This window comes from Lepidochelys kempii, chromosome 3, assembly GCF_965140265.1.
Source record: "Lepidochelys kempii isolate rLepKem1 chromosome 3, rLepKem1.hap2, whole genome shotgun sequence".
Taxonomy (NCBI): domain Eukaryota; kingdom Metazoa; phylum Chordata; order Testudines; family Cheloniidae; genus Lepidochelys; species Lepidochelys kempii.
In genome coordinates this window covers 158,006,198-158,027,709 of record NC_133258.1, presented here as the reverse complement: position 1 = coordinate 158,027,709, position 21,512 = coordinate 158,006,198, and the positions used below count along the sequence as shown (strand labels likewise).

General features: G+C 42.2%; 1 protein-coding gene across 1 annotated transcript; it reads left to right on the top strand.

Moving 5' to 3' along the window:
- The first annotated feature begins 193 nt into the window (after positions 1-193).
- On the top strand, positions 194-21,251 carry SRP9 (signal recognition particle 9). Its single transcript, XM_073338721.1, has 3 exons — positions 194-364; positions 7,034-7,102; positions 11,104-21,251. The coding sequence occupies exons 1-3, from the start codon at positions 293-295 to the stop codon at positions 11,221-11,223; spliced, it is 261 nt and encodes an 86-aa protein (XP_073194822.1). The 5' UTR covers positions 194-292; the 3' UTR covers positions 11,224-21,251.
- The last annotated feature ends 261 nt before the right edge of the window (positions 21,252-21,512 follow it).

Sequence of the window (21,512 nt, the reverse complement as noted above, 5' to 3'; positions counted from 1 at the left end):
CCGGGTAGTTCTATCCCGCCAGGCCTGCAAGTGGCGCTGTGACACGGCTGCCTGGAGCAGCTACTCTCCACAAGCCCGATAGACCCTCCCCGTGCCCGCACTTCTGCTGTCAGGGGAGGGGGACCTCTCAATAATGTGCTTTGCGATTGGACAGTCTGTTTTGCCACCCATTAGAGAGGCGCGATACAGAGCATCACTCCACCCCCCGCGCCATCTTGCTGCGTGTGCGCTCGGGAGGGAGTGCTGAGCTGTGAGAGCGAGTCCGAGCCGGCCGGGAGGAGCTGTTCCCGCCATGCCGCACTACCAGACCTGGGAGGAGTTCAGCCGTGCCGCCGAGAAGCTCTACCTCGCCGACCCCATGAAGGTACGGGGGGTGGGCGGGCGGAGAGCGCCTAGGGGGCGGTACCCGTCTCCTTTAGACACCGGTCAGGGCGGGCGAGGCCCCTGCCTTGCGGGTCCTGGAGGAGCGAGTTCCCCTGGGAGTGGCCGGAGGCTGGGCTGACGGGGAGCCCAGCGATTCTGGAGACCCGTCCGGGTGACTGCGTGGGGCGCCTCCCCCAGCTAGCCGCCTGCTGCGTTCCCGAGCAGAGCACGGAGCCGGCTAGGGTGACCAGACAGCAAGCGTGAAAAATAGGAGCCTATATAAGAAAAAGCCTCAAATGTCGGGATTGTCCCGATTTTATAGGGACAGTCCCGACAATCTGGTCACCCTCGAGCCAGCCGATGCCCGGGGTCTCCCAACACAATTGCCTGCTGCTGGGAAGAGCCTGAGTCGCTGCAGGTGGCATGGCAGGAATAGCCCACCCCCAGGGTAGCCTGGCCCCCGCGTAGTATCCATGAGACGTGAATCTGCCTGGGACGCCGATATGCCACGAAGCCGTCGGTGCGGTCTGCTCTTTGCGCTTCATACTGGTTCTTCTGGTCGGTCTTATTCCTCCAAACACACAAACTCTTAAAGGCCTAGATCTGGTGTGTCTGCCTTCCTCCCACTCTGAGGTGAGGTGGCACTGGTTCTTCCGATATTGGAGTCACCAGTCTTGCTTCTGTTGAGCGCACAGTGCTTCATAACAATGACTCACCCCTATCTCACTATCTGGAAGTTTTCTTTCAGAATCATCTTAATGCTCTTGTTTTAGTTTTACTCCATTACTACTTGTTCTATGACCTTAGACTTAACGCTGAGAAGGGAGAAATTATTTGTACTTTCAAATACTCTTGAATGGTTATCATGAGCCACCTTACACCCTGATCCTTTAATGGTGCTGTTCATAGGCAGACCTTATTGACTTTAGTGGGATTCTGTATCAGCCCAATGCCCTGCCTATATGGAGGATCAGGATATTAATGATCACTGTCAAGCTGTATATGTTTAGCTCTTAGGATATATGTCACAATATTTAAGGACTAATATTAAGAGAACTTTATCTTAAAGCAAAATCTAATTTTGTAACAAACTGTAAAATGAAATTATAAAGTATTCTCTTAACTAAAACTTTAATAACATTTTTACTTTAACAACACATTTAATCCATCTGATGGCAAAAGGGGCTATATAACACGCTTGGGCCTCTTAAATGTCATAGCTGTAGTCATATTTGATGTTTTGGTAACTGGTCTGACAGCTGTATTTGAACATAGCATGTTGAGGATCAGTGCCATGCTATTTATGTGTTAAAGCTTTAAATACAGAATGTATGTATTGTTACTTTTGTTAGAAGCTTGTGTGAATTTCAATATGGCAGCTCCATATTTTGGCCCATTTATTCCTTCATAGTAATGCAGAGGATGCCATTATTGTGTGCAGCATAATTAAGTTATGTAACTTTTTCAGGAAAATTAAGTGACTTCAGGAAGGAGTACTAAACTCAACAGTTTCCTAGTCAGTGCCTGCTGTGTTAGAATAGTGTGGGTCTCCCACAGCTTAATTATTGGAATAATTCCTTCTGGTGATATATTGCTCACTCAACCTTGAGCAGTTGAGAATCCTTCTCTAATTCTTGAAAAGAGAAATTTTAATGTTGAGGTCCAATAACTCTTACTCTTTGTATTTGAAATCTGGCATTAGTACTTCAAAAAGGAAATTGTTACATTAAACTTCTTGCTATTGCCTTCTAGGAATAGGATATTTTTATTGAGATAAGATTGATATTGCAAAGTTTTTTAATAGCAGCTGTTGCATAGGCAAGTCCTGTGCAATACTATAACCAGTTCAATAGCTTCATTTTCCACTGAAGTAATGTTCATTTTTAGGTTGGCTGCATTACAGCAAATCCAGTCTATAGTTGTCTGTCACTTGACAATGACACTGCAGCAGCCTCCAATGGAGTTTTGAATAGGTGATTTGTGGAGCAGAGTGGAATCTGTGTACTGTTACTACTGTTTATTTATAAGGGAAGTGTTTCTCCATTTGGGTTATATGGAAATCTTAGTGGGAATGTCCACCTACAGTGACACTATAACTGACACATTTCAGAGTAACAGCCGTGTTAGTCTGTATTCGCAAAAAGAAAAGGAGTACTTGTGGCACCTTAGAGACTAACCAATTTATTTGAATGCAGCATTAACCATTTTAATATGACTGAATGTCACTCTGACCAGAGTTTTTCTGGTGACTGTTATGTTTTATCTAGTATGCCCCAAGAAGAAGGGAGGCAAAGCGTGCAGTGCTGTTTCTGCTATTGCCCTTTTACTTGTTAATTTAGAGCGTAGAAAAATTTACTTGAAACCTGTTAGCCAGAGTGAACAATATATATGCTGCCTTGCTCCTGTGGCTATGGCCTCCAAAGCCATATGCCCTGATGTGTATATTACAACTGGTTACATTTAAAAATGAAACATATATTTAAATGCCCTTTCTTGCTTTTGTCATATTTTGACATCATTCCAAGCTTTTTTCCTTGTTCCTTTTATGGGTTTTTTTGCTCTTCCTGATCTTTCCCTAGATTGTGTTCTCTCTTCCCCATAGTTTCTTCTTTCTTCTGTCAAATCTTTCTATTTCCTTGCATTTAAGTTCACCACAGTACTCTTTCACTCATCCAAATAATACATTTGTCCCTATCCCTAAACACCTGGATTGTAATTTTGCTGGACACCAGTCTGGAGGACTAAAGGCTAGTTATACCCTGGTGACAATGGGGTTAGGGAGGAAAGGGGCTACTGTCCAGGAACAGTGCTCCAGTACTCTGCTTCCCTGCCCCGCCCGGTCAGGAGGAGTTCAGCAAATCTACTACACACCCCTCCTTGGCCTAACCTGTTTGGGTTGCTGGAAAGGAGCATTCTTCTGAGGCCTTTTCCTCTGCACTCCATCCCCTCCAGAGCTGTCTTTCGCTGTGAAAGTGGGTAATGTCTTTCCTGCTCTACCCCTTCCTCAAGCTCTTTGCTTATGTAATGGAGGAATGATCTCTATCTTACACGATTCCTCAGTTTTTTAGCTCCCAGGGGCACATCAGCCCACTACTTTGCTTCTTGTCAAGTTTCTGCTTGACTACTCCCTCAGCTCACGAAAGCTTATGCTCTAATAAATTGGTTAGTCTCTAAGGTGCCACAAGTACTCCTTTTCTTTTTGCGAATACAGACTAACACGGCTGTTACTCTGAAACCTAGCAGTATGAAATTGACCTGATACTTGTCAGTTAAACTGTTTCCCAAAGAGTTCTGAATAGCAACTGCAAAGGTGAGCCCTCTTAGCTTTCCCAGAGCAGCAGAGTGAAACTGTGAGCAACATGATGGGTATTGGAACTATTTTCTGCAGATATAGGAAAATAGCATTGCATTGTCTTGCATTTAGTTATCATTTGGAAGGTTCTCTAAAACTATAAGAATTAGAAATAAATATATATATATATATATATTTTAAATGAAAGGTTAGATTCTGTGGAAGTTGATGGTACTTGCCAGGAAAGCTTCCTATTTGCTATGGATGAGTGGATTTTTCAAGGTCTATGCTAATATTCTTTGGGAAGGGGGTTCAATGGCAGGGAGGAAAGAAAGGAGTCTAAAAAAAAAAACCAAAAAAAAATCTTTAAGGTATCAGTTACCAATTAGCATAAAAGCATAATGCTTTTCAGTAAGCAGGCATTTAAGATTTGATTTGGCAAATGCTGAAAGTGGTTTGTGGGACACATTTCAAAAGTTATTTGAGCATAAGCTTTCGTGAGCTACAGCTCACTTCATCTCTTCTCTCCCCTCCTCTCCTCCCCCGTGGGTATACTAAGGCCAGTATAGCTCCAGTTTATTAGATTCCTTCTCTTGAAAGGAAAAGGAGGATAGTAATTGCTAGGTTCCATTATATGCAACTGTCTTCTTGCACTAATATTGCATACTGGGTTAAATCTGTTTAAAGGATATCTTCATAAACAAGAAACTAGCTACCTTGGGTACTTGGATTATACCTATCTGTTTTTTAAGATTATTTCAATGTTGATAGTCGGGATTTACAAAATTTACTGAACACCTACCAAGCCAGAGGCTGATGTGGAAGTTCATGGTGGAGGAAAACCAGTTAGGTTCTGGTAAAAATCTGTTTATACTAGTACTTGTGAAGGAGAGGGTGCTGGAGTTCTTCTGAGATGCCATTCCTGAACCTTGCTCAGGAGTCTTTCTGTCACTGACTAGTAAGTGTCTGTCTGATAAGTATATTTAAAACTACCCTCCTACCCACCCAGCTGTCCTTTTGGCTTCTGTAAAGAAGCAGCTGTCTTCTCCCATATATCCTAAAACCACCTGACTTCTGCAAGGATATGGGGTTTTCACTGCTTTGCTGTGTGGGGGGTGTCCTCCTCTGGCTGTTCTAATAATCTCTGCTATTCTACCCTTCCATCTCATCTAAGTAATCACATGAGACACGTCCTGTAGAATCAGAGAGCCTCAAAAGTATTTAGAAATATGATCTTTCCTTTTCCACTCTTGTTCCAGTGGAATGTAGCTGTCATAGTCAAGGGAGAGGCAATCTCTTGAGTAACTAAGGCTAGTCCTGTGAGGAGGAACTAAGAAGACAAGGACCTTGAACTGCTTTTTTTATTTAATGGGGTACCATTGCAGAGAGTGAAGCACCAGGGCTGCGTGTTAATAATGACCAGATTGCTGTGTCCTGTACCATTTGGAACTTTTTCAAGGTGTATATGGCTTCATTTCTAGAAATAAGTTGCAATCAAATTTGGAGGTCACAAATGCATAGATCACCATGGGCAGTCCTACATTCAGTAGGATGGAGTACAGTCTTCTGGCCAGATGTAGATGGAAGTGGACTTCTTTTGTCAAAATGGTTTTGGGGTATTGAATACATTGAGGAATCCAAAAGGATCCAAGCCTGCAGACAGGCTTAATCAGAGAGCAGATGCCTTCAATAGCTGGGGATATCATAGAAGGCAATTTCTTCAAAGTGCTTCCCTCTTTTCCAAGAAGCAGCCGGGTGAAATTGAGAATTCTTTCTGGTTTCATTGTTGTCCATAGGGTTCTGATTTTAGCAGATTTGAAACTGATAGCCTTATCAGTTTCTGGTTGGGAAAACTATTAACAGCAGAGGCATTGGAATAATCTGCCCACCGACTCATTAAACTCAAATAACTTCCTTGGTTGGTGTTTGGAAGGATTTCTTTACCACAGTGGCTAAAACCTTTTTTAATATTAAGGTTTAGATACTGCAGAAATTAATAGCATAATGTTGAGCTGACCCCTTCCACATTTACCACAGCGAGTAGCAAAAATGAATTTTTTCAATTCATTCCAATGTGAGAATCGCTCTGAAAAGTTGAGTGGAACATTTTAAGTTAAGCATAGTTTTCTTTAGTATACGTCCCCACTAACATGGCTGTGGGGGTGGGGAGACAAGGGATGTCTCAACATTTTAATTGGTCTCCTCTAAAATTATTTCGCCTTTATGAAGTCCTCCTTCTTCCCTGAAGATATGACTAAGTGTATTGCAGATGCCATGGATTATGTGCGTTGCAACAAGGACCATTTGATGTTAAAACTGGTGTAGAAAGTAGTTGACCCTACGAGTCTCTTATTACACTACCTATCTAGTCGTCTTGACCTCAGACCACTTAGAGACTTCAAAGTGGGGGAGCCTGGCAGCTTTCCTTGTATGTTAGTGACAGTGTATGAGACAAATCCTGACTTAGAAGAAATGTTTACCCTTAAGCATGTGATGATCATAGCATTTCTGGTCCCTTTTCTGAGCCAGTCCCGTAATCTCCATTCCACAAACCAAATGGGTAGCTAGATGATTCCCAGTTGTAATTAATCCTCCCCCATCCTACCTATATCTCTTGGGGGAATGTCTGCATAGCAAAAAAAAAAAAAAAAAAAACCCATGGCTAGCCTATGCCAGCCGGCTCAGGTTGCGGAGCTGTGTCCTTGCTGTGTAGGCTTCCGGGCTTGGGCTGGAGCCTGGGCTCTGGGTCCTGCGGGATGGGAGGGTCCCATAACCCAGAAGCCTACACAGCAAGGAAACCGCCTGAGCCAGCTGGCACAGACTAGCCACAGATTTTTCTTTGCTGTGTAGACGTATCCTTGGTATCAAACCTGTAACATTCCTTTCCCCCATGGCCTCTCTTATACCAGACCCAAAGCACTCCTTGACTCAGTGTTGGACACCTGGGGAGCGATGTTGTAAATAAAAAGATATTTTCCCCCCAGTCGGACTTGGATCTAACCATGTTGATCTTCTACAGTAGAACCTCAGTTATGAACACCAAAGTTATGAAATAACCAGTCAACCACACAAATAAAAAGCAAGTACAGTACAGTGTTAAATGTAAACTACTTTAAAAAAAGGCGGGGGGGGAGGAAACCCCCCTTTTTGTTGAAACAAAAACTTTCCTGAGCATTGAGGAATCAAACAGTAAACATTTTGGTAATGCATAGGTTCTAAGTGAAATGGATCACGAATTGACAAGTAGTTTTCTTGATCAAACCAAATTAAATGTAAAATAACACCTTTTTAAATATTAAGTTGTTCTATGCTAGAAAATCTTTGTGTGATGTGAAAACCTTGTCTATCAGTAATTCCTAAAATGTTTTCTCATTTCAGGTGCGTGTGGTTCTTAAATACCGACACTGTGATGGGAATCTGTGTATCAAAGTAACAGATGATGTAGTTGTAAGTAAAGAATGTTGTGACCGTAAAGCTTGATTCTGCAAGCTTGTATTTTAAGACCGTCTATCATTTAATTTGAGTGTAAAAATTGCTATGAGAACTTCATATATAGATGGTTCTGTAAGCTAACTTTCTCAAACCACCAAGCTTCTTGTACTCGGAGTATGTGTTTGAGAGCCTCTGATGCTAGCTTGGTACCCTATTCTGCACCCACTGAGTCTGAGACAAAGTTCCTAATGATTTCAAGGAGAATAGGATTGGGTCCTTATTTCCCTTTAAGGGAACTTACTGGGTTTCTTTTGAGGGATATAACTGAAAATGCTGCTATTCTTATTTTGCTTGTATAAAAGTCTTGCAGTTAAAGGTAACTCCTTTCTTTAGTTTGTGTGGTAATGAGAAAAACAAAAAACCACTACCAGAGAGGGGAAATGAATAAGGCTAGGTCTAACTAGAAAAGGTTTGCTGGTATAGCTATTCTCGCAAACCCTCCTAGTGTAGAGACCCCTTATACCACCATAAAAGGGCTTTTGGCAGTATAACTTACACTGCTTTGAGTAAAATAAGCTCTACTGGCAAAAGCACTTTTTTATGGTGTGTTAACTCCATCTGCAGTAGGGCTTTTGCCAGCACAGAAATGCCCCCTTCCCCCCCCCCCAAACAAAAAAAAACAAAAAACAAACAAACAAACCCCATATCCCTTCCTAATGTTGTATTGGCAAAAATTTCTGGTGTTGAACTGTCCTGAAAGTCTAAAACTTTTAAATATTTAATGTACACGTTTGTTTGTTGGCATAAAATGTAAATAAGGGAGACTTTCAGTGGAGCATATTTTATAACGCAATCAAGAAATTTCACTGAAGTGAGGAAAAGACAAACTGCAAACAAACACAAAATTCTAGATATTGATCCTCTCACCCAACACCCCACAGAAGCTTGGAGAAATAACCTGGTATCTGGCTAATCCACTTTTCATAGGGGTCTCTATGAATGCAGTATTGCCAACTCTAATTATTTTATCATGACTCTTGTGATTTTTTTTTTGGGGGTGTTTTAAGTCATCTGAAAACATGATGAAAGGCTGCCAACTCACAAAATTTCCCTTTATACAAAGTGGCCCCATCTCCTGTTACTTTCAGTGGGATTGAAGCTAGCAAGATAGACAGGGAAATGGTAGCCCATATGCATGTGGAAAAGCTGCCCTTAATATAGTTGGCTGCCACTTCCCACAGTTTTCAGTTAAACTACAGCTATGCCTACAGGTAAAATGGCTGTCACTCTGGTTTAGGGGCTAGACAGGACACAGGGGTTGAAGAGCAGCAGACACATTAAAAGGTGGATGGAAAGAATGCAGTAGGAGCTGGACTCGAGAGCTGCAGGGGATATTGCAGAGGTCTGAAGCAACGGGAGGCAGGGGAGAAGTTGGGGGTAGAAAGTGTTGTCCAGTCTCAGGCTGCTCTGTAAAGAGGGGTCAATAGTTCTTTCAAATTTAAGCCTACTTCTCTCTTACTCAAATGTCCTGTATAACCCCAATAAATCAGACTGAATTCAAAAGTTGATGTTAGAGCCTGCATCTTTTATGACAATACCATATGATCAGCTATATGTTCAGTGGCATCTCTTGGGAGTATTTCTCACACATTCTTGTAACCTTTCCTCCCCTGAATTAGAATGCAGCAGGGCTTTTTTTTTTTAAATGGCTTTAGCATTTAGTGTCTCCTCTAGCTGACTTCTGTCCAAACACGCTGGACGGATGTTTAGGAAAGGGAGGAGTGTAGGAGCAAGAGGAAAGGGCAACACACAGAACAATAAAGAAGGGCGAACAGCACGTGTAATAGTTCATATTGCTAGTAGTTTGCCTTTTAAGATACTGTTTCTTCAGGGTTGAGGCAAACTAAATCCATCTAGTCTGTGCAGGCTCCTCCTAGAAGAGTTGATCAGTGTCACAGAGACCAGACTGTGGAGGAGAAATAGTCAGGCATCTGTGGATGGCTAATTACAGTACAAGGGATGGGCTCTGAAGGCTAGAGGGATGTTGAGTTAGGGACATTCTTAATTGAAAAGACAGATTTGTTAGGAGAAATCCCACAAAGTAGGAAATTTGGGGTAAGTTGAATCCTGAGCTTAATGTAGTTTAAAACAGCCCCACTTTACTCTCATCTGCTTGTCACCAAATCAGTGGTCAACTTTACTGACAAAGGCAAGTTTTACTGCTGTTCACTCTGCAGAGGCAGTATAGCTGTGGAAAGACTGAAGTAGGTTCTGTACTGCATGCCTTAGTTTAAAGAAGTTTTAATTGAATTTAATGCGAGTAAAGCTGCTGTATTGACAGCCCTGGAGACTGAAGCTTTCTATTTTTATTCCTTTGCTAAATCAATCTGGACAGCTGGGTTGTTGTATTCATGCTATACAGACAGAGGGAACTAATCATTCTTGACAGAAATGTTGGCTATATTCCAAGTCACCTGCTGTTTCAGCTGGTATCCCCAAATCCATGAGCTGCCTCTTAGGCAAACAAAAGTATTTGTGGCCTCTAGCTGCAGTAAATTTAAAATTCCAGTTTGCCAAGCATCAGTACGAGTGTCTAGTATGTAATTATGATCAGACAGTGGCATCTTATTTCTGTTTATAATGTGCAATGGGGAGGGAAAACCTCACATGAAGAGAACTTCTCCTTATCTTAATCAGCCAGGTGGTTCTCTGATTCTTCAAAGCTTCTCTATAGGGAAATACCTCTTGATCATAGAGACAATGCATTATCGCCAAAGACGAAAAAATCTTGAATTTTGTTCACTTCTAAGCAATGCTTAATCTGTCGCTGCTAGTGACAAAATAAGTATATCCCTAAAAGTATGAAGATCTAAGCTGGGGAAATGCAAGGAAAGAATAATTTCTAGTTCAAAAAATCCGCTTTGGTGATTACAGAACACCGAAAGGAAAGAATCTGTTTCATGTGTTACCACAACAATTTCTTCCATCACAGGGCAGCTTTTGGCCTGCTGCTGAGATTGTGTGGTTTTTGTTGTAGTTGAGAACTCCTCTCATTATGAAAAGAGACCTTAGCCTTTGCAGAAAAGTTTAGGCAAAAGAGAATAAATGTAAACCCCCTTTAGTGTTAAAATACACCATTTCTCTGAATCAAACCTCAATCTTTTGTATCCTGCTTAAGTTTTTCATTGAACAATTAGACTGTAGTTCACGGGTTTTTGTGCTAACCACCTGGACTGTGGTCCTTTGTAGAAGATACTTGAAAGCTCAGTAGTGCTTGTGTAATCATGAGACAAGTTAGACTGAGGGAAGCAAGCTCATTAAACTTGATCTGACCGCTAGAATATTCACACTTCAAATAGAATGTAAACATGTACAGCACATTGCTAAAGGGGAAAGACAAAACTATTAATATGAGTTTAGAGTGGATGTAAACTACAGCTGTTTAATATTATCCAGAAAGTTATGCATAGTGCTCTAAGGAATGTCAGTACTAAAAAGATGTTAAGTAGGCATATATTAATTTATTCCAGATTGTTTTCTCTTAGTGTTACACAGATTTTTATCTGTATACAACATTGAATATAATGCACTGTATTCAATGCTAGCCTTACGGCACCCAAGATTTTTGCAAGTTACAGTGAGGCTTTAGAACAGTGGAGTTCTAAGTGCAAACTGCATGCTTGATTTTTTTCAAAACAGAAAGCAGTCCCTAGCATTGAGTTTGCAGTGTTAATGCAGACACTTTATATGGGGGACCCAAGGAAGATGGATTTATTTTATATATTAAATAATTGAGTAATTTGTCATAGAGTTGGAAGTTAAGGGTAGCTCTATGTTGCCCCTTCACGTGTGGGACACAGTACAGATGGCATTGATCAGAGTCCTTGAAGTCTTTCACTTTGTAGTGTAATCTTTCTGGTGTCAGAAATATGTGAAATTAATATTGAAACTATAAATCATCACAGATATGAATAGCTTGAAATAAAACCTGATATTCACTAACTTTCTTTTGACAGTGTCTGCTATATAGAACAGACCAGGCTCAAGATGTAAAGAAGATTGAGAAATTCCACAGTCAGCTAATGCGACTCATGGTAGCTAAGGAATCCCGCAGTGCTGCCATGGAAACAGACTGAATTGCTGAAAGTAAAATGAAAGCTCCAGTCATATTTCACGGGAAGAAAATATCACTTGGATTTGAGCAAACATTTGGGACAGGAGATGTTTTATGTAACGAAGTGGACTATGAAAAGTCTGAAGCATTTTTTTCCTCGCCCTAGACTCCACTTCAGATAACTAGGAAAATAAATGCTTTCAGTGGAAAGCCTCTATTTATTTTTGAAAATTAAGCAAGAAAAATATATCCTCCATGGAAAATATTCTTACTAGTCTTGCTTAACATACCTTTAACCTGTAAATATTTTCTACAATAATAAATCTACAATAATATTATTTTACAATAATAATATTGTAAAATAAATCTACAATACTCTAATTTGAAAATGAAAGGAAACAAGTGTATCCCTCTGGAAAGTGAGAGCATGTCTTGATCTTATTTGCATTCATATACCTGTGCTCGTGTATTTTCACAAATGAGAAAATGTATATTAATCTGACCCACTAATACGATAACTGTAAAACTGGATCTAATAACCTTTTACATCTAATGATATATTATAACAATTTAGAAATAGAACAGACATCTTCTAAATTAAAATTGCCAAAAATTTTGTGTAATATTGTGCAACTAGCAAGTTTTTACGTAAAAGGTTTCTAGCTTTTAATATTATGGCCATATGGTGTATAACACTTCTAAAAGCCTGTGCATAATGGTTCCACAGAACACATTCTAGATTGCTGGTTCAAATACAAAGTTGTCATTCATCAGATCCTCACCATCTGAAAACTGTTCAGTAGCCTATGTGAAGCTGGAAGGTCCCAATCCAGTTATCAAGCAAGTGTTCATATAAAAAGAATCAAGGTCATATTTAAAAGTAGTTGGCAGAGAGGTAGAGGTTTGACTCCCAGGGCAGAGTTGAGGCATGCTAGAGAGGACACTATGGAAGCTTCCACATGTAATGCCCAGGATGTGACCTGTTCTGTAGATAAATTACTTCAGTGTCCAAGTCTTAGTACTTGCCAATGTTACATTCACTTTAATTTAAAAAAAAAAGTAGACTGTAACAACTTGAATTCACAAGTGCTAACATGTTTACCAAACTTACACCTTAAACATCAAAGCAAAAGAATGTAGTCAGTCTTGACACGCATGTGGCTTAAGAAGCAATGTTTCTTATTGCTACCTTTGTTTAATGGTAGAAGATTCTGTTTACTCTTCTCTTGAACGCTTCCTGCTTGAAGACCAAAATGTTGGAGTTGGACACTTGCTTTGAATAGATACTGTATACTGTTGTGAACTGAACTCCATTTGGTTAAATGCCAAACTGACTTCCTGTATATAACCATTCTACTACTGTAACTGAGTTTTCTCCTACGCTAATATTTTGGTCAACTCCAAACCTTTAAAAGAAAAGAGCTTGCAAACTGAGTGTAAATGCTGTACTTAAATACTAGTTATCTGCTCTATTTTTTTAATAGAAACAATTGAGTTCTCAAACTTAACTGGTAATGTTGCTACTTAGAAGGAATGGAATTCCCAGTTTTTTGCCAAAGGTTTCATAAATACCCACAGTTAGTTTATTCCATTAAATTATTCTTTCAGTAGAATGTTACATATTATTGGAAGATATTTTAGCATGTCGAACTGCCGTTTGCCATCTTGAGTTCTGGCCTGTAAGGTTTGACGTCAGCAAAATACATTCAAACCAAGACAAAGGCTCTAATGAAGTCTTATTGCTTGGATATTTTGTCATGTCAACAAGACTGAGTTTGTTTTTGTGTCCTCCCCCTGCCTTCTGTCCTGTTCCCCACAAAAGCACTGGTTTCTATTTCAACTTTACTTCCTCATCCTGTTTAATGAGTGTGATGTTGAGGATGGGTGTGCATGGAGGTCTTAGATTGTGTACATATTTCTGAAGTAAAGCAAGCGTAATACTCTTACAAAACTAAGGATAGTGGCATATAAAATGTAAAAGTCCTAAATCTGGACAAAAACTGACCTATACCTGCCTCCATAATGCTGAGGATTTTTTTAATAGGTACTTCAAATGATCTTAAAGTTTACAAGTATTAGAACAACATAGTGTTTTTAGAGTAGTTTGTTTTAAACCTACTGCACCTTTCTTAAGCATTCTTGTGCACTAAAGCACAAGGCTATCCTCTCCTAGAGCAGCAGTTCTCAAACTGTGGGTCGGGACCCCAAAGTGGGTCATGACCCTGTTTTAATGGGGTCACCAGGGCTGGCATTAGCCTTCCTGGGGCTGAGGCATAAGCTTAAATCCAAGCCCCGCCGCCCAGGGCTGAAGCTCGAGGGCTTCAGGTTGTAGGCCCCCTGCCTGGTACTGAAGCCATTGAGGTTCAGCTTTGATACCACACCCTGCCCAGGGCAGTGGGGCTTTGGCTCCTCCCCTCTTCCCCCGCTCCTCGGGTCAGCGAGGCTTGGGTGGGCTTAGGCTTTCGTCCCCCCTCCTGGGGTCATGTTGTAATTTTTGTTGTCAGAAGGGGGTCATGGTACAATGAAGTTTGAGAAGCCCTGTCCTATAGGGTTATTTGCATACAGGAAAAGCATACAGTACAGAACTAAGGACAGATTTAAATATGCTCTCTGCAAGCAAAATGGATACAGGGGACAAATGAAGTACGCTAATAGTTTTCTCCAGATGTTGTTCCTGGAAGGCGTTATGTAGACAGGCAACATGTCAGAAGGTGTATTCTCAATCTGCCTTTCAGTACTAAATTTAACAGTAGTGTTCTACTGTGGACATGATCATTAGGATGGAGTTTTACTGTAGCTTAAGATCCCACTGTTTCTTCTAAATATGATCTTCTTTAAAGTTAGACTAAATTAGAAATGCATTTAGTCCTTGGGAGAAAAGTCCAGAGCATAATAGTCAATTTGGCAAACTAGCCATGAAATGCCAGTAACACCGCAATCTGCTATCCCCCTGGTTCATTTGACTTGTGGAGACTTCCAGCAAGGGTACATACTACAGAGATGTTGGTAACAAGGCTTTTTACTGTTCATGGATTTCAATCAGTGAGTTGATCTGTGTCCTACTGCCAGTCACCTGTGTCATCCAACTATTGTGGTCCATATTTTTCATTAAGCTGTGTTGGCCATATAGCATAGATCTTCATGGAGATTTTAATTGGACTCCATGTGGGACTCAGTCTGTCCTTTGTTTTAGTGTTGTAATTCTCTTGATTGTTTTTTTTTTTTTCATTAGACTATCTTCTCTTGATCCTCCAAAGGAAGAGGTGAAACCCTTACTCCCACTGGTTTGGGATATGTTTATTCTTATGTGAAGCTATGTCCTTTCTACTTTCCTGTGGAAGTTCAAACTCTAGCTGGTGTGTGTATATCAATCAACAATTTTTATAAAAGTTAGACCCTTGAATGCAGGAAGGTACTTAACTGAGCTAGAAAAGTGGGAGTTTAGTCACAAATTTAATTTTATTCTTTTAAAGCTTCTAGTGGAAGAAGCCAAGTGCCTAAGTCACTTCTGCAAATGGAATTTAGCATTCTAGGGGCTTCAGGACCATTTTGAAAATGTTACTGCTGTTTTAAAAAAAAAAGGTCTTAGTAATTTACTCTATATTATATAAAAGCATGCAGAATACTCAACACATTTTAGTTTTAGTTGACCAGGAAGGAGACAATCTCTTGGTTTCTGGGTGAGACACCTAGGAGCACTCTCAATTTTAAGTAGAGGATTTTCAAGATTCAGAGAGTCTGATCTTTATAGGAAGACTAAGTTGTCATAAGGTTCAGTTACTCCTACAATATGAAAAAATAAGAAGACCATCCTTATCAAGCAAAGTGACAACTGAGGTGAAGGAGAGATTTGCTTCAGTAAGGTCTGCAACACAACTGTGTTGTCTCGTAGTATTCCTTCCCTCCAGTTTTCTGGTCAGTTCTTCTATTTTGCTAAAGATTTTTACCTGTTTTTTTTTTTTTTTAAATGAGCCCATTGATTCTCATCTCAAGTCTTGTTTCTTTACAGAACTGCATTTTCTGTCTCAGCCCTTCTAAGTCTTTAAGAAGCAGTGGGTGACTTTAGAGGAAGAGAACTTAGCTAAGACCTCTGAACTCTTGTTTAGGTATTGTACTTTTGAAAATGCTTTATGTGAAGGAACCTTTTAAAAACTTTCTCTACCTTCATGGTGAAGCTATATCACTTTTCTCCTGATTAATCAAAGATGTGTCTTGTGCAGGAATGGTTAAGGTGTTTGTCATTCATGCTTTTTTGAGGCTGGTGGTGTCCGCAGGGACACTTCCTTGGCATTGTCCAACAATCTTAAATCCCACTTCAAAAAACTTTAGAAGTGCAATTGCTTATATACCAGTTTTTGCTCAAGCTATTGCTCAGGATGATCTAGCTGGAAAAAGCACAGAAGCATCTGTAAATGGTAAAAAGTCTCTTCACCCTCAAACAGGTTCATGCTTGTCAGTTCAAAGAAACAATGTTATGTGACTCATTCAAACAACCAAATTGTTTAAGATCTTCATAAAAAAAAAAAGCCTTAAAATATTCAAGTGTTGGCAGGTCTAATATACAGGTAGTGCTAGGACTAGATTCTTCTTTGAGTGGTGGTCCTTGTGTACTCCCACATGGATATGCATGTGCCTGAGCCCAGGATTTTACAAGTGGTGTCTGTTGGCCCCCATATCTTTCCTCATGCTCCAAAACAAGGGCATAAAGGGTGGCGTGGGCTAAGCCCTCTCCAGTTCCTTCCTACTGTGGCATAATCCAAGTCAGAATCTTTGTTGTCCTGAAATCCTTTCTACTGTATCATTGCTCTAAATATACTGGCTGGGAGCGGCAAACCGCAGCCACTGGGAGCTGCGGGGGGCCGTGCCTGCAGACGATCAACAAAAACAAAATGTCTCGTGGTCCGCCAGCAGATTACCCTGATGGGCCATGTGCCAAAGGTTGCCGAACCCAGTGTATAATTTCATTTTTATAGTATATTCTAGCATAGTGTAGTTAGTTTCCTCCCTTTCCTGGAGAATTTTTCTGCTTCAGAAGTCTGGGATTATTCCTAGGGTCCTAGCATTCCAAAACTGTTTTCTGCAAGCAACAACCATCAACGCTGTCTCTGCTGCTTGGGTGAGGTTCACATCTGCAGCAACTGCATTTCTTTTCTGCCCAGAACTTGAGGGTCAGTAACTAAAACTTAGAAAATATCTGATGGAGAAGGTAGCGCGACCCCAATCAAGTTTGGCTTGGGAACCTCCTCCCCTGACCTGTACATCAGTCTCTGGAAGCAGGCTGCTCCTCTCCAAGCATGACTTCAGGAAAGGAAGCTAAAACTGCCAAGACTAAGGAGAAGGCTTCACATTAGAGTAAGGGGCACTTTCATAGATACAAGGAAAAGTCATCTTTGTCAAAAACTGTCATGAAGAGAGAGGATCCCTCCCTGATTCTGGCAAAGTCGTGAGAGACTGTGCATGGGTGCTGTAGGATGATAAAAATTAGAGTTATCTTAAGTTTGGTTAAGAAAAAAAATTCACTTTACAGTTCATGGCCAGTAGAAAGATGGCTCCAATCAGCAAGTAAATGAAGGCCATGAGAATAGTAAGTAGTGTTACTTTAATGGGGGAAGGATATACGGTTCCTAAAATAAAAGCTACAGTAACATGATAAACACAAATTGTCTCAAAAGAAACAAACCCAAATCATCCCACTGTTCTGCTGGTAAGCAAGGCTGGGAAGGGGCAGGAAAAAAAGAGGCGGCCTTGGAAAAAGGAAAGAAGCTCGGATAAACTGCTTCAAACTAGGCTTTTGCTAAAGCTAGTTAGCTGAAGGGTATAAAGAGAGCCATGAATCCAAAGGTTTTGTCAGACCCTACCTGATCGTGCTGGACCATACCAGAATGAGATGGGCATCCCTAAGTCTGGCCTAGTTGTAAGTCTACGGATCACCTGCTTATAAATATTATTACTGTATTGGATGTAGTGACTGCTTATTTTTAGGATGTTATACATGTTTAGAGCAACTGCATAAAGTACCATTTGGCCTTCAATTTAATTTAATTAAGGAATTCATGGTTAAATTGGTGTTTTGGTAAGTTCCCATAACATTAACAATATTTGAAATTATTAATAATTCCAACAGACACTAAGGACTACGACCAAAGTAAATCTCTGCAGGAAATGGTGGTGAGCAAGGGTAGGGATCTGACAGCTCTGATAGCAAAGACTCAGGTTAAATAGCTTGCAGTGCTCTTATCCAGTTTTAGAGCCGATGTACCCATATCAGCACAGTCCCATGTGGCTCCGACTTCCAGTGTGACTGGGGAAGCTCCAGTTCAGACAGTTTCTGCAGGTGGACCTTCCTCATACTCCAGGGTGGTCTGAGAGCTTTGATCTGACCTGGCCACATTCACCCCTCCTATCAGGATCTTCTTTATTCCAGGACATTGTTACACCAGGGGAAGAGACTATCCTGATGATTCAGAGTTGTTCTCCCTACCCACCTGTCAGTCTCAAGGCACAGCCATTGATTGGTACCATCAATTCTGCTGGTAGTCCAGGGTCTAGCCTCTTCTTCTGCTGAGTTGGATGCTCCGCAGGAGTTTCTGCAGCTCTGAGGAGAGATGGCCTGGACAGAAGCCATAGAAGATCAGGGTTCCAGCCTCTGCCCAGACACAGTTGGCCATGAGACAGGTGGTAACCTATGCCCTGGGGGGGTCCTCCGCTGACAATACTGGAGACCATGGGAGCCCCACCCTAGACATCCAGGATCGATGCATGAGCCCCATTTGTTATCACCTAGCCATCTATAACTTGCTCCATGGGAGTATTTGGAGGAAGGTGAGCCAGTTCTAATGGTTCCAGGAAAAATGTCGTCATCTTCACTGGCTGAGACGGTTTCTTCATCTTCTCTGTCTCCACCAGATGATTTTAAACAATATCAATAGCTCATTCACAGGATAGTGGCAGAACTACAGAGTCAGTTTAAGGAAGTCCAGGAGCCTCAGCACAGAGTACTGGACATTCAGCAACCTTCTGATCTCAGTCGAATGTCCCCCTCACCCCACTGAGGCCATTATGGACACAGAAAAGATGGTTTGGCACATTCTTGCTACTACTACCCCTAAGACTACTTAGGTGGACTACTACCCCTAAGGGTATGTCTAATTTTGTTGTGTAGATCGAATGTATAGAAGTCGATTTTTTTAGAAATTGATTTTATGCAGTTGTGTGTGTCCCCCCAATTAAGACCATTAAGTCGGCGGAGTGCATCCACAGTACCAAGGCTAGCGTTGACTTCCAGGGCATTGCACTGTGGGTAGGTTTCCCACAGTCTCTGCTGCCCATTGGAATTCTGGGTTGAGATTCCAATGCCTTATGGGGTAAAAATATTGTCGCGGGTGGTTCTGGGTACATGTCATCAGGCCCCCCTCTCCCCCGTGAAAGCAATGGCAGACAATCATTTCACGTCTCTTTTTCCTGGGTTACCCGTGTAGACGTCATACCATGGCAAGCATGAAGCCCGCTCAGCTCACTGTCACCATACGTGTCCTGGGTGCTGGCAGACACGGTACTGCATCGCTACACAGCAGCAGCTCATTGCGTTGTGGCAGCAGACAGTGCAGGACAACTGATAGCCGTTGTCGTCTCCTGGGTGCTCTTGGCCAACTTTGGTGAGGTCAGTCGGGGGCGCCTGGGCAGACATGGGTGCTCCTGTCAGACCTCGGTGAGGTCTATCGGGCTGCCTGGACATAAATGGGAGTGATTCCAGGTCATTCTCTTCTTAAGTTTCGTCTCATGGAGATTGTCTGCCTGGAAACCATGATGGCTACAGTCGTACTACACCGTCTGCTGGCGAGCACCCAGGAGATTATGATGGCTAGCAGTCGTACTGCAGCATCCGCTGCCAGCTTACCCCTTGCTTCCCCCCTCCCTCCCTCCTTCCCTCTGTGAAAGCAACGGCCCACAATAGTTTTGTGTCTTTTTCCATACGGGCGCCATATTGCTGTCAGCATAGTCATCCACCTGCCGCTTCCGCTGCCACTCTGCTCTCCTGCAGATGCCATACCACGGCAAGCATGGAGCCTGCTTAGATCACAGTGGCAGTTATGAGCGTTGTAAACATCACGCGCGTTATCCAGCAGTATATACAGAACCAGAACCCGCAAAAGCAGGCGAGGAGGTGATGGCAGTGCGGTGACAAGAGTGATGAGAACATGGACACAGACTTCTCTCAAAGTACGGGCCCCGACAATTTGGACATCATGGTGGTAACAGGGCAGGTTCATGCTGTTGAACATGGATTCTGGGCTCGGGAAACAAACACAAACTGGTGGGACCGCATAGTGTTGCAGGTCTGGGATGATTCTCAGTGGCTGCAAATCTTTCCCATGCATAAGGGCGCTTTCATGGAACTTTGTGACTTGCTTTCCCCTGCCCTGAAGTGCAAGAATACCAAGATGAGAGCAGCTCTCGCAGTTCACAAGCAAGTGGCGATAGCCCTCTGGAAGATTGCAATGCCAGACAGCTACCGGTCAGTCGGGAATCAATTTGGAGTGGGCAAATCTACTGTGGGGGCTGCTGTGATCTAAGTAGCCAACACAGTCGCTGAACTGCTGCTATCAAGGGTAGTGACTCTGGGAAATGTGCAGGTTATAGTGGATGGCTTTGCTGCAATAGGATTCCCTAACTGTGGTGGCGATAGATGGAATGCATATCCCTATCTTGGGACCGGACCACCAAGGCATCCAGTACATAAACCGCAAGGGGTACTTTTCAATGTTGCTGCAAGCATTGGTGGATCACAAGGGACGTTTCACCAACATCCTGGGATGGCCGGGAAAGGTACATGATGCTCGCATCTTCAGGAACTCTGGTATGTTTCAACAGCTGCAGCAAGGGACTTTCTTCCCAGACCAGAAAATAACCATTGAGGATGTTGAAATACCTATAGTTGGGGACCCAGCCTACCTCTTGCTCCCATGGCTCATGAAGCCATATACAGGCAGCCTGGATAGTAGTCAGGAGCTGTTCAACTATAGGCTGAGCAAGTGCAGAATGGTGGTAAAGTGTGCATTTGGACGTTTGAAAGCACGCTGACAGTTTACTGACTCGGTTAGACCTCAGCAAAAACAATATTCCCATTTTGACAGGTTTCAGAGTAGCAGCCGTGTTAGGCTGTATCTGCAAAAAGAAAAGGGGTACTTGTGGCACCTTAGAGACTAACAAATTTATTTGAGCATAAGCTTTTGTGATTCCCAGCATTATTACTGCTTGCTGTGCGCGCCACAATATCTGTGAGAGTAAGGGGGAGATGTTTATGGCGGGGTGGGAGGTTGAGGCAAATTGCCTGGCCGCTGATTACAGGCAGCCAGACACCAGAGTGGTTAGAAGAGTACAGGAGGGCGCGGTGCACATCAGAGACCCTGAGAGCGAAGGGCTTCAAGGTGCAGATGGATGCCCTGATGGTCGGAGCCCTGGGCGCTTGGGATCCCTGCGACGAGCGTGTGCTGTGGACCTGTGGGATTGGTCGACGCTACACACAGTTCATGTGGCACCTCATGGTCTCAGACACCATCCGATGGTCCAGGGACATACATCGAACACATCACCGGCCACCGAGAGTACCAGGAGGTGTGAGCCGGTATGACCTCGTGCATCAACTATGGGAAAGGGACTGAGAGACTTTTTTCCATTGGACCATATGAACTGGAACCATAAACTCACTGAACATTAAATCCCACCAAATGAGGGTAGATCCATCCTCATCATCGTATCCGCTCATTATACTCCACACCTGAATATAGCCGTTATATGGACAACATACCCCCATATCTCAATGTCTGTACTTTTGACCAGTTAAACTTTTTACCCCCAATCAGGGAGATTGCAGATTATGTATTCCTTACGCCACCCGTTCCTAAACCGAATTTCACACCCCTTGATAATCTGTACCTTTTTCCCTGATAACCAGAAACTTCTATGCTTGAACTCTGTACCGTTTTCTTTTTACTTCAACATTATCTTAATAAAATTATTAAATTTGGTCTTTTGGCCTCGAGATGAAAACCTTGTCTGTCTGTCTCTTGGACCATGAAGTAAAAATATTATCTAAGTTAAAAAGTCCCATTTTAGAGAACAATGGGTAGACTCTTTCACGGTGAACCTTGCTGTTAATATTACATAGCACGTGTGCTTTCGGTACAAGGTCACATTTTGCCTCTTATGGTGAGGGTCTGTCGGTTTGGTGTAAGAGATAACACCCACGGCAGGGCCGGACAACATAATTCGGCTTTCAGGCAACCATGGTAAGCCACAGTCTTTTAGCTT

What these genes read in the sequence shown, in the direction of transcription:
- SRP9 (XM_073338721.1), top strand. Translation starts at nt 293, where the DNA reads ATGCCGCACTACCAGACCTGGGAGGAGTTCAGCCGTGCCGCCGAGAAG. An exon ending in ACCTCGCCGACCCCATGAAG is followed by an intron (nt 365 to 7,033) that starts GTACGGGGGGTG and finishes TTCTCATTTCAG; the next exon opens with GTGCGTGTGGTTCTTAAATA. An exon ending in AAGTAACAGATGATGTAGTT is followed by an intron (nt 7,103 to 11,103) that starts GTAAGTAAAGAA and finishes TTCTTTTGACAG; the next exon opens with TGTCTGCTATATAGAACAGA.